The sequence below is a fragment of the Haliotis rufescens genome, unplaced genomic scaffold, assembly GCF_023055435.1.
Source record: "Haliotis rufescens isolate VD_foot unplaced genomic scaffold, xgHalRufe1.0.p SCAF_17, whole genome shotgun sequence".
In the NCBI taxonomy this organism is placed as follows: domain Eukaryota; kingdom Metazoa; phylum Mollusca; class Gastropoda; order Lepetellida; family Haliotidae; genus Haliotis; species Haliotis rufescens.
The window spans coordinates 13,160,805-13,174,446 of record NW_025963857.1 but is presented as its reverse complement, the minus strand read 5'-3'; the positions used below and the strand labels follow the sequence as shown (position 1 = coordinate 13,174,446).

At 39.7% G+C, this 13,642-nt stretch overlaps 1 protein-coding gene across 1 annotated transcript; it reads right to left on the bottom strand.

Moving 5' to 3' along the window:
* Positions 1–9,048: 9,048 nt before the first annotated feature.
* On the bottom strand, positions 9,049–12,147 carry LOC124127964. The gene is made up of 3 exons (XM_046491374.2): positions 12,050–12,147; positions 9,944–10,281; positions 9,049–9,657 (listed from the first exon to the last, which is right to left on the bottom strand). Exons 2-3 carry the CDS (start codon positions 10,277–10,279, stop codon positions 9,259–9,261), a joined length of 735 nt encoding a protein of 244 aa, XP_046347330.2. The 5' UTR covers positions 10,280–10,281; positions 12,050–12,147; the 3' UTR covers positions 9,049–9,258.
* Between the last annotated feature and the right edge of the window lie 1,495 nt (positions 12,148–13,642).

Here is a 13,642-nt window from a genome sequence, read left to right as displayed (position 1 = left end):
CGGTTACTCTTTGAACAAAGTATGTTGTTTTGACATCTGTACTTCACGCCATGATATGAGTGTATTGCCTAGGTCTAGTAAACCTACCTTCACATGTAAACACTTACTTTTGACATATCCACTGTGCAAGATAACAGTAATTAATCAATCAACGTATTTCCTGTTGATCCTTTGATGTCTGGGAATGATCAGTTGATTTACAAAAAAGTAAAGCAACTGACCATACATCTCTTGCTGGGCTGCCACGTGCATATCACATAACTCACATTCCACCTCACTTCAAACCTGGATTTAGATTGAATAATTACCCCAGGTACAAGAAAGACCAAATTTGAACCTTTATAATCTGAGTGGTGCTACAACTAAGTATACATGTTATAAAGTCATTAACTGAGCAGCAAGTGAATTACGACAAATACACAAGTGTAGGGTTATACCAGTAAATGTGGATGACAACAAGGGAGTAGTAATTGTATCATCCACGCAATCCGAAATCCGCAAATGCTTTCACTCAGGGATACTTTTTTATTAATTAACTGTAACCATCAGGGGTATTTCCAAATAACGACATCCGATGAGCTTTCGCCGTTATTTGTCTGCTTGTTTAGGCTGATGAAATTAATTACCATGCGCCCTTTGTTGAAATCTTCATAGATCACGGGTAACCAATCAGTTTTAAAAAATGCGTAAGCTTATTTAGCTGTCCTTGCAGACTGGTAGCCCAGTCTCTTGTCACGCTCGGTTGCGTTAACGAGCAAATTGACTCACGGCAGCTAGAAAGCCCAAGCGGAAATCCAAAGGTCGTATTACCTGAAGAATCAACCTTTATTTGCGAAATATCTACTGCTCTCAAAATTAAAGTCAGAACTTTCTAACCAAGGATTACTAGTTGAAACAGGTCGATGGCTGAACATTCCCAGGGAAGACAGCCAGTGTCCACTCTGCGAATCTATCGCTGTGGGAGATGAATTGCATTATTTATTCCAATGTGAAGCTTTTCACCAACGGCGATATGAACTCTTAAATAAGCAATATCTTAAGTTTCCAAACATTTAAGAAAATTATGACCACTAACAGTGTAAGAAATCTAAAAGGCCTATCTAAATTCCTTAACAATGTGTACAATACAATTGGTAAATTGTATTAGTATCCACGTATCCTATTTTTATTATTTTTGTTAAATTGTACATAATAAAAATTGTAGATAATTGTATGTCATGTTATTCTAAGAATAAATGAGTTTGAGTTTGAGTCCGACATCCGAGAAGAAGCCAGAGATTAATGCCCCTTTTTGAATAGTTTACAATCATGTGTTTTAGGGTTAGCTGTGTTGGCTTAAACGTATTTTTATTTCAAAAGAAATATGGATCGGTAAACAAGCATAACTTGCTTATGTAATACCTCTCCAGGTAACAACTTAACAACAGCTGGATATATATAAGAGAGTGATGAACATAAACATACAAAATGCACAAATGAAAAACACGAAGCCAATACACTGAAGCAAGTGGTGTCTGTGAAATAAGGTAATGCAGTTTTCCTTTACTACATGCATAAAATTAAGCTACTCAAACCTTTTTCTTTTGACAATGATGTCGTGAACTGATTTAAGAAGAGTCATGTTCGTAGAACTGCTTAACTACTGCCACGTAGTATCATTTTTAGACCATACCCATGTGTGTAGAAATACACAGTGTTTCTGATATTATCGTATTTTTTGACAGTTATAGAAAAAGTAAATTGCATCTTCAAGGTGATATCCACAAGTGCAGTCTGGTATGTCTGATACATGTCGTCTAAACTTATCAGCGTTTAAGTCACTGCATCCGAGCCTAAGTCGACAGTGGACAATTTGGCATGATCTATGAAAATATTTGAAGTCAAAATTATTAGTAATTGCATCAGAACGATTAATTAATGATTTGATTTCTTTTAATGAGCGAGCATTAGTTACTTCATCGGATAGAGGGTTCCGCAGGTTGATCATATCCAGAAGAAATTATTATTAAGCATAGGTCTGTGTTCTACATTTGATTGTTTGTATGTTGAATCTATTTCTAAGGTTATATATGCTGTTATCAGAGAATTGAATATACACTTTTCAAATATTTTGGCTGAGCAACTTGTGAGTGCTACAGGACTATAATTTGAGCATTCATGTTCATTGCTGACACTGACACCGCATCAGCCCGGCAGTGGACTTGACACAGTTATTTGCGCACCGATTATATAACTCCTACAGACAGGGTGGGGTGGTTGTTTAAAGCGAAACGGACGACCCCGTCTGTTATCTAATAAATGCTGTGCGGCGCCTTTGATCTTGCCTCAAAACATACACCTTATAGTAGTAAACGACGATCAGGATGGCCTGGAAATAAACACAATTCTGTCTGCCCAGTGTATCCACAATTAACTAGAATGCTTCATATCCAAAAATTATATATATAGAAAATAGATATTTGCCCACAGCAAATATTCATTTGCTTAATTGCATCAGTATAGTTTATCAGAACATGTACAATGCTTTCTTACGCTTGGTTAGGCAGACTGAAATTGAACATTAGGATAACGTCAGCAGGGATAAAAGAGGTCATACCAAAGAACTTTAATTACTAGTGGAAAAGTCAGACATTCCGATCAACCACTACAGGGCCCGGCCGGTGTCACGAAATATATTCGCCCCCAGAATAAAATCTCCCCCCCCCCCCCCCCCCCCCCCCGGCGAATTTATACCGGTACAGTTCCGCCCCTCTCGAAATAAACTCTCCCCAAACCCTACGAAATAAAATCTCCCCCCAGAATATTTCCTCCCCCGGTCGTTTTATAAATACTTGCCATGCAGTTGCCAATAGTTTTAATGTTCATTTGTTTATGTGTTTTTTTATTCTTTTTTTTTATCTCCTTTATTTTTTCTGAATTATACATTTAGTTACTTGTGTGGGGTGTGGGGTGTGTGGTGGGGGGTGTCCCACCTTTCCTTTCGTTTTTCATAATATTATATTTTTAAGTTGTATATAACGTATGAATCCCTTCTCAGATTACTTTATCTCAGTTCTATATGACGTACTATTTTACTTTTCTGTGTCGTTCTTGTTTTCTCTTCAGTGTTAGGTTAAACTGTATCATTTTTACTATTTTGATATTTTGCAATATGTTGTGGTCATCAGTTATGCAAATCAGTTTCGGTGTGTCTTTTTAACAAGATGTTCTTCATTAATATTCACCGCCAGCACCATTGTAACAATTACATGTACACTTTGCTTTGACGATGCCGGTTGATGTTGTTCAATACAGGTGTTTTCGAATCTATTCTACATGCTAATCATTTCGGGAAGATGATACACATTATCTATATTTTGGGTTACTTTGCTTATAAAGATTATACATGTAAACGAAAGGAGTCTTAGTAGATTTTAAAGTAGATTTAATCAGTGCTGAATTAGATAGTTATGACGTTGTATGTTTAACAGAAACCTGGTTGCACCATGATATTCTAGCCCCTGGTATTACACTGATACAATTTTCAAATGGTAGCCTGTATTAAGGAATATATTTTAGATCTTTAATCAGAGTATAACGGCGTGGATATGTTGACAGTTTTTACGTAGTTAGTGTTAAAACCGAATGTTTGCGAGGATTAATAAGATCTCTGAAATCAGTTGCATCAGTAGTTCCGGTGTCACGAAATATATTCGCCCCAAGAATACTCCCCCCCCACCCCCACCCCCCCCCCCCCACCCCACCCCACCCCCCAGCCCCCCACCCCCCCCAACATTTTTGAATTGAAGACAGTGATAAAGTCTTATATCAACATGTGGACAATACTACACCATACATGAACTGTTTCGATTTGCGCGGTTTCACCAACCGTTCAAGATAACTAATACTCTCTGTCAAATGCGTTCAACGTGTAAATGTATTTCATACCTGATATATTGACATGGTCCCAGCTGGCAAACAAGACTTCTAAGAGCTTACTGTTGCGGCATAACTTCATCTATTCATCGGAGGCAACAGATGCTCAGTGATCCATTAATATATTTGTACCGCTATTGTCAACGTTCACGCCAAAAGGAATTTTCTCGTTGGAAAATCGAACTTGGTTATTCTCTAGTATTGATGTTTCACATTTCTATGGTTGTTTTCGACATGAGTATTGGTTCATGACAACATCTGGTGTCACATGACACAAAACAATATGTGTATGCCTGAAGTAGATAATATTTTATTCAGGAAACAATAGCTAGAATTGGTTACCCGAACAGACTAAATGGTTATATTTCCCTTTAATATAACAGTGTTTCAACACACAAAAATGTTAAACAAAATACGGTCATCAATTGTTTCTTTCCAATTACCAAGAAGAGTATATAGTCTGGTCTCCTAGTAAAATGAACGAAGAATTTAGTAAAAATGTTGAATATCACTTTGTTTAAAAATTATGGTATGCGTATGAGTAAAAATAATAGAGAATATTTTCATTACAATTTAGTTTAGTCTCATCATCGTTTTTGTGCTAAAAATTCCCTCTATGGTATCATTGATTGACTCAAGGTAGTGGTGAGCTAGAGTCAATTTAACTTAATCTCATGACGATCGTTGAATCGCATCAGCGTTTACACATAAAAAATTCCCCCTGTAGTAGCAGTATAGGTATATAAATCTGGCTCCAGTGGGGTTGCGGCAGAATCACCATTACCTATACTACTTTCTGTGACGTTCCTTGTAAGAGCTGAACATTTAATATTGGAAAAAGGCTCAGGGTAGATGAAATGGAAATTTGCAATAACATATTGTGTGATGCATAAATTGGGAGCTTATTGCAATTGCAAATATCGTCTTTCTTTTTTGACAATAAATAACAACAAATTCAATCAAACGAGTCACAGCACGACTGTATGTGCTCATATTTCAACGCCATCATCACTGTTCGTGTGATGATTAACCGATCATTATTGACTTATCAACACTGACTATTGGGCAATCTTTTTGTTCCAAAGGGAAATAACTCTCCTTTTGAAATGACATAAGCGACGGTCCAAACTGTCACTTCCGGTCTGGTTCCCGGATCAATGCGCGCTGCGACAACTACACTCTCCAACCCAGAGTTCCATGTGGCCGGTGTCAATAATACCGGTACAGTTCCGCCCCTCTCGAAATAAATTCTCCCCCTCCCTACGAAATAAAATCTCCCCCCAGAATATTTCCTCCCCCGGTCGTTTTATAAATACTTGCCATGCAGTTCAATAGTTACACCATAGAAGAACTAAATCACGTACTAAACAATAGAAAAAAAGGAACAGCCCCTGGCCTAGACCTCACCTCTTACCAAATAATCAAACACTTACCTACCAAACTACTCCAAACTTTACTTAAACTATACAACCTAGTTTACCTAAACGGACAGGTCCCATCCTCATGGAAGGAAGCTCTAGTAATCCCAATACCTAAACCAAATAAACCAGCAGATCAGACAAACTCCTATAGGCCCATATCCCTAACCTCAAATCTCTGCAAAATAATGGAACTTATGACTAAAAATAGGCTACAGCACTACCTAGACCAAAACAACATCATAAACCCCGACCAAAGCGGCTTCACTCCTGGCCGATCAACTCTCGATAACCTTGCCTGACTAGAACAGGATATAAAAACAGGACAGCTAAACAAGCAATACACCATAGGCATATTCCTCGACTTCTCTAAAGCTTTCGATATGGTATGGCACCACGGGCTAATACAAAAACTAAAAAAAATAGGACTAAAAGGCCAAATAATAAACTTCATCCAAGATTTCCTAAACAATCGCAAAATTACCGTGGGTATAGACCATACGCTATCGGACCAGTGTCCCCTAGAAAATGGCACTCCCCAGGGCAGCATTCTCAGCCCAACCCTCTTCAATATAATGATAAATGATCTATTCGAGGGCTTATCCCCTAAACTAAACACTTCAAAATTCGCGGATGATGGAGCCCTATGGATCCGCACTAAAAGCATTAAAATGGCAGAAAACCTAATCCAAAAATCTCTAAATAAAATACAACAATGGGCAGACAAATGGGGCTTCTCCATTAACTCAGATAAAACAACAGGAATAGTATTCAAACATAAAAACATGAAACCTGCCTACCCAATCCTCCAGCTAAACAACCAAACAATCAAATTCCAAAAACAAACCAAATTCTTAGGACTTATTTTCGATCAACACCTCACCTGGGAGGCTCACGTCCAAAACCTAAAAACTAGATGCAGCAAAGACCTTAACACATTAAGATGTCTCACCGGCTCTAACTGGGAAGCCTCCAAAGATACCCTCCTCTCACTATATACAACACTAATTAGATCAAAACTAGACTACGGCTGCGCCATATACAATACCCTAAACAACTCTCTATCTAAAAAACTTGACTCAATACAATACCAAGCCCTTAAACTAATTACACGCACCCAACATGGCACCTCCTACACCTCACTTCAGGCCCTTACAGGAGAAATGCCACTAAATCTACGCAGGGAACATCTAAGCCTTAATTTCTGGGCCGCGTCCCAAACAAACCCTCTCATCCAAAACCTAATTAACCAAAACATTAGCCCAAGAAACCAAGCTCTAGCTCGCAAACACCCCTTACTCACCCCAATATCCCAAAGAATAACTAACTACCTCAATGAACACCAAACTCAAAATCTTAAACAAAACTGCAAAAAATCAAATATCTTCACCCCTAAACTCAAAATACCCCAAATAGACACAACGCTAACTAACCAAATAAATAAACAAACCGACCCAAACATAGCTAAAACCACCACACTTTCTTACATACACGAAAATTGGCCAAATTGGTGTCACATATACACTGACGGATCTTCAGACCCGATCTCCAACCACACAGGTTTCGGAGTCCATACCACACAACCAGTTATATCCACACAATCTTACCGACTCCCTAACAACCAATCTATATTCACGGCCGAACTTATGGGCATGGCCTCAGCCCTGCATAACCAACAATCAAAAAACAAACAAAAAATCCTAATTCTCACTGACTCGCTTCGTGGGCTACAAGCCCTCCAAAACAAAAATACAAAAAAACGACCTAAATTAATAAACCAAATACTTAAAAGCTCCAACGACCTAACAAAAGCAGGCAAACAAATAACCTTCTTGTGGATCCCCGCCCACGTAGGAATTTACGGCAACGAAAGCGCCGATAAAGCAGCTAAATTATCTCTCAAAATACCAGAAATAAGCCTAAACCTACCCATCTCAAAATCAGAAATTAAAAGTGTAAACAAACAAAAAATAACCAAAAAATGGCATAATCAATATCAAAACTCAAATAGCCAAATCCAAAAAGTGCTCAGAAAACCACTAGCCAAACCTAAAATCCTACACCCCTCTAAAAAAATGGACAGATTAATTACAAAACTCCAAACAGGACACACGAACCTAAATAACCACCTAAAACAACTTAAAAGACACACCACAGGCAACTGCCCCCACTGCAAACAACCCGAAACCACAGAACACGCACTCATCCACTGCACCCACTACCAAACACACAGAACCACACTACAAACCAACCTCAATCTAAATAAGGTTCCTACTCTAGATGAAATACTAAACCCTCAAAATAAACTAGAAAACTTCAAGGCCCTAGGCGTATTCCTAATCAAAACAGACCTAATTAAGCGCATCTAAAAACTAGTTAAACTACCAATCCAAAATCCAATAAACATACAAACACCCACCTCAACCGGCTCCCTTAGTTCCCTCCTCCACCCACCTTGGCATTTATTCCAAATTTAAAAATCTCAAAAATTCAATACAAGCAACCCCTAAAACTCACTCTTGGGTTGTACACACCACTTTCACCCTTTTCGGAATACACTAAATGGTCCGGCCAGGCCCGTGTGCGAAATACGCTGCAGTCGGAAAGCGCACGTTAAATCTTCTATATCAGTCAGTAGTTGTCTCAGCACTAGACAATCAGCAATCTAAAAAACAACAAAAAATCCTCATCCTAACCGACTACCTCAGTGGACTACAAGCCCTCAAAAACACTAAAAAACCACCCCAAACTAATAAATCAAATACTCAATAGCTCAAACAACTTAACTAGGGCAGGGAAACAAATAGAGTTCCTTTGGACACCCGCCCACGTAGGAATCTTTGGAAATGAAAAGGCAGATAAAGCAGCAAAATTATCCCTTTAACTCCCAGAAATAAGCTTAAACTTACCCAGCTCAAAATCAGAAATCAAAGGTCTCACTAAACAAAAAATCAACAAAAAATGGCAAAATATATACCAAAACTTAAATAGCCAAATCAGGAAAGTACTAAAAAAAAACCCTAAATAAACCAAAAATACTACACCCATCCAAAACAATCGACAGAATTATTACTAAACTACAAACAGGCGGCACTAAACTAAATAATCACCGTAAAATAGCTAATCTACACAAAACAGGAAACTGCCCACATTGCAAACAACAAGAAACACCAGAACACGTACTCATTCACTGCACACACTACCAAACACACCGAACAACACTACAGACCACCCTAAATCTTAAAACCGAACTTACACTAGAATCACTCCTAAATCCATAAAATAAATTAGAAAAATTCAAAGTCTTAGGTTTATACCTTATTAAAACAGGACTAATAAGTCGCATTTAAACCCCAAATTAAATAATAAAACCAAAACTACCTTATCTAACAACCACCCAACACACAGCTCCCTTAGTTCGTCCCCCACCCACTCTTGGCATTCTTTCCAAATCTCAAAATTTCAAAATTACTGTATAAGCAACCCCTAAAGCCCCTAATTCATAGTCTTTTTATTGTTCAAATTACTGATAAAACATATTTTAACTTGTTCCTTCTAACCATATTTCCAAACATTTCCAAACAATTCCAAACCATTCCAAGTCATTCCAAACATTTCCAGTGTTGGAAATATGTTTGGAAATGTTGCCATTCCAATTTTGGATTTTTTGGAAAGATCGATCTTTCCAAGCTTTGGAAAGTTTGGAATGAGCGATCTTTCCAAAGCATTCCAACGTTCATTCCAAATTGGAATGGACGCTATTTGGTCTTGTGATATTTTCCCAGAAAATCCTTAAAACCACAATTATGCTACAGACTGTTGAGATAAAGAGACATACAGCTACAAGGACGATGCCAGGAGTAGAAAGGTTTCAAACTAAACACTACAATTAGTGGTCAGTTGAAACACGAGAAACATTTTGATTCTAATGGCGTGAAAATTTTGTCTTGAGATCCAAGAGGACCTTCCTCGGATCCTTGCTTTGCAGATTTGAAACACAATGTCGATACGAAAGCTTTTTCCTGCCTTCTCTGCACGTTTGGCAGTGTGGGTCGTCATCCATGTGTGTCAGCCAAGCGATTCGGACATGCTTCTCTTTCAAATCGTTGGCTAAACTTTTCAAATACTTGCTGATGTCTTGTTGGCTTCCACCAGTAAAGATACCACGAAGGTTAGTTAATAGGGGCGTCTTCTTTGGCTCCCGAACATAAATTATGTTTCCCTTCCATAGGATTGTAAACACGCCGCGTTGAGTTTTTGTAAGGTTTCTTTGAAGATGAGAATATGTGACGCCAGAATCCTCAAATAACGTCTGACAACGTTTCTGAAACATACAAGTTGAATATTTAAAGTGCAGCTGGTAGAAACCTGTTCAATCAAGTCAGTTTCATCCCCCATTCCATAGGTTTGTGGTGTAACAACAAATAACGTACGTATGCACGTGCTTATGTTCAAAGCCTCGGTCGCAGCTAAGATAGTTATCATGTTCTCAATCCATTACTGATGCTTACACAATATAAACCATACAGAAAAGGTTACATTAAAATGAAACCTCACGAATGACAAACTAACTTCTAAAACTTTCTAAGTTAACTGGGTTGAAATGATACCTGGATTACTGTACGTGATGTATCCTGGTGATTTCGTGAGCCAGTGGGCGACTCATTTCGCCTGGAGGTACTTGGCTGGGCTCTTCTCGACGGACCGCGTGGTGGTCGGTCATCACTCCGCCCCGGGGATCCTGCCCCCTCCTCCCCTGGTTCCATCTTGATGATGTGTTCAGGTCGAGGTTCCACCCTCTCATGCTGACCCGCTGGACACCCGCAATATGTACAGTTGTGTCTGAGGACAGGCAGGGAATACTGAGGACAGTCCTCGGGGCAGTCTCGACACCTACCCCGAACAACTCCGTACTTGTCTCGGTTGATGTCCGTGAACATTGCCATGTCTGAAACGTGAACAAATACAATAGGTTTTGCTATTTGTTAGACAGCACGACTCGGAATCGTACAGAAAAAAACAGTTTTAAAAAAGCCGCCATCGTGTAGCTGGACTATAACTGGGCTGAATGCAGCTTTAAACAACAAATAACATTAATACTTAAATTTACCACAAACAATATTGTCATTTAGAAATGTAACCGAGTAAAATGCTGTTTCAACCAGTCAGCAATGTTATGGCGATAACTGCCTGTGGCCTGTTCCCAATCATGAATGAGTGAGTGAGTGAGTATGGCTTTACGCCGCTTTTAGCAATATTCCAGCAATATCACGGCGGGGGACACCAGAAATGGGCTTCGCACATTGTACCCATGTCGGGAATCGAACCCGGGTCTTCGGCGTGACGAGCGAACGCTTAAACCACTAGGCTACCCGACCGCCCCGTTCCCAATCATGCCAGGTCAAGACAAACTAATGGACGACAGCATGCATAATGAATCACACAATATGACTGCCATGACGAAATCACCAATGTTACACAATATAACACCCTTATCCCTCACCTTTCGTAAGTGTATGTGTTCGAGACAGGTTATTGTTTTGGTCACTTATTATTATATACAAAATATCCTATCTTTTAACCCAATACAAATGGTCTGTCGTTCGCTCGTCACGTTGAAGCTCTTTGTTTGATTCCCCACATGGGTACAATGTGTGGAGCCTATTTCTGGTGTCTATCGCCGTGATATTGCTAAAAGCGACGTTTAACTCAATTCACTCACTCACTCTGATAAGCTGACTGGCTATATTAATAACCAAAAATGTCAGTAAACGTGACGACAACCCTTTTGATGCCATGTCAAATATATGACCTCAATAATAACAAAGGTAATCTTCCTTTTGACGATATCTTTATTCAGCTCAACTAAGTCATATGAAAATAATAGGTGAGACAAAGAAACAGTTATTAACCACAACTTATGCAAATGAGAATACATTTGCCCTATTCAAATTCAAAATGTTCGCAAAGTATCCTTTACTCCGATTTTTCGATTTCATGAATATCCATTTTGTGATCATCTGGGCCAGATTCAGAACAAGAACCGACTCGTTTTGGTCGCGCGATGAAGGCATGGCCCTGCATGTTGTACAGTGGCTTTCTTCCTTCCATTCTTTCAAAACACTTAAGGTAGCTACAATTACAGGCATGTTTGATGGTAATATCAAGCCAAAACACTGTTATAAATTCCTCTTTGTATTCTTCGTGTAGGGTGCTTAGATATGCTCCAATGTGTTGTTTGTCCATTCCTTTGAAATGTTTCCTCAGTGCTCTTCTGATTGATGCACTTTCGGCATTGCCCACATAGATTGTCCGACCATTCTCGGCAATTTTGTATGAGCCATTTAGTGCCTATCTACGTTCTCCCACCCCTGTCACTCACACTGTCGCCGATACCAACAAGTGAGGTGAGGTGGGTTTAACGTCGCGTCCAAGATTATTGCACTTATATAGCGACGTGCATGCACGCGTGTGTGTGTGTGTGTGTGTGTGGCTGGTTGTACTGGTCCGGACTGATGCCGATTTATAGTGCAAGCTCACCGAGATACCATGCCGCAGTTTAACATGAATACCCCACTCAGACACAGCATACTTACTCCGAGCCGACCAGTCCCTGTTTTAGCCCCTTAATGCCGAGCGCCAGACAGGGTAACAACAAGTTCCATCTTTTAACGATAAGAGCAATTATACATAAACACTGAATAAACATGTCTTACCTGTGTGGAACGTGAGGGGTGTATTTGGGTTCTGAAATAGGAATCTAGGATGTCTGCACACTGCGTCTCCTGCACCAGGTTGTAAGACTGTGCACCTGACCTACATATAGGCGTCAGTGTTCTGGGAAATCTACTTTCTCTTCCGTTGTGATAAATTCTTAGTAGTGCAGCCCTGCATAACGACAATTAAATCAGTCCTCAACAGAGGTATGCCGTCAACAACAGCCACCCTGTGATATAAGGGTCGAAGAGTGAGTGAGTTAAAAGTTTACGACACATCGGCAGTATTTCAGCCATATCCTGACGAGAACAGCCCTGCATAACGACAATCAGTCCTTAACGTGTGTGTGTGTGTGTGTATGTGTGTGTGTGTGTGTGTGTGTGTGTGTGTGTGTGTGTGTGTGTGTGTGTGTGTGTGTGTGTGTGTGTGTGTGTGTGTGTGTGTGTGTGTGTGTGTGTGTGTGTGTGTGTGTGTGTGTGTTTTCTACTTGCTTGAACAAGTTCGAATTAATGTCGTATAATAGTGCGCTAAATGTCAGCAATTATGAATAAGGGGTTTAGAACGGATGATATATAATGTAAGGAGGAGTAATCATAGAATGATTCATCTGAGCGATTCAGTGTTATGAAACAAGCTGTATAATGTCACCGTGACCCTGATAACACACAGTCGGCCCCTGCCAGCATTCTTAGCATGCAGCTGAAACCCACACTTTTTAGGGTCAACTGTTATTGAACGTTATTTCACACGCACACTTTATTCTAGAGAGATTTTTTTACTTTTGGAATGTTGAAACTTTAATAATTGGAGTAAACACTACATTTCCGATCAGCATTGTTATTAAGTGAGACAGTGAGTTGGGTTTAACGCTGCTTTGAACAATATTCCAGTCATATCAGGGCGTGTCAGCTTAATGTTGGAGGAAAGGCTGAAGTGCTGCTGGTCACAGACGTTTACCACTTTTGTCAAACGGTAATGGGTTTGGTGCTAGATAAACTAGAAACATAATTGAACACACCGGTATTCGAACCCAAAATCATAGGTTTCTGGCATACCCAAGGGACGCAACTCAACACAGCGAATTGTGGCGACTAAGACGACTGGGTCACCCGTGCCCCCATTATTATTAATGTTTAATATGTGTTAATATGTAATGTTTATCAAGTCTTGTTTTCAGCAATAGAAGTCAAGGTTGTGACTTTGTTACAGTTATGAAGTAATGGGGTATCAATTGTATGGCGGCCCAGTCTTCCAACGCGCCGCAATGCGCTGTGCAGAGTAGTGGGTCTTTGGAGCGTATCGTTCATGATCGTTTGTTCGAATCCCGTGGTCGTGGACTGCACTAAACGTTTAAGACCTGCATCACTTCGGGCTTTACTACCACTCGTTGGAACGCCATGAAATAACTGAAATATTGTTCAAAGCGGCGTTAAAGCAGACTCACTCACCCACTCGCTCAATACATCTATGTACACTTTCCATTTCAGCACAGTCATGAATAACCGGGGCGTGTTGCCTGGGCCGAATGACTCTGGAAAGCCACAGGTGCATCCTCTCTACAACTCACACAACATAAAGCTGTACTCACACTT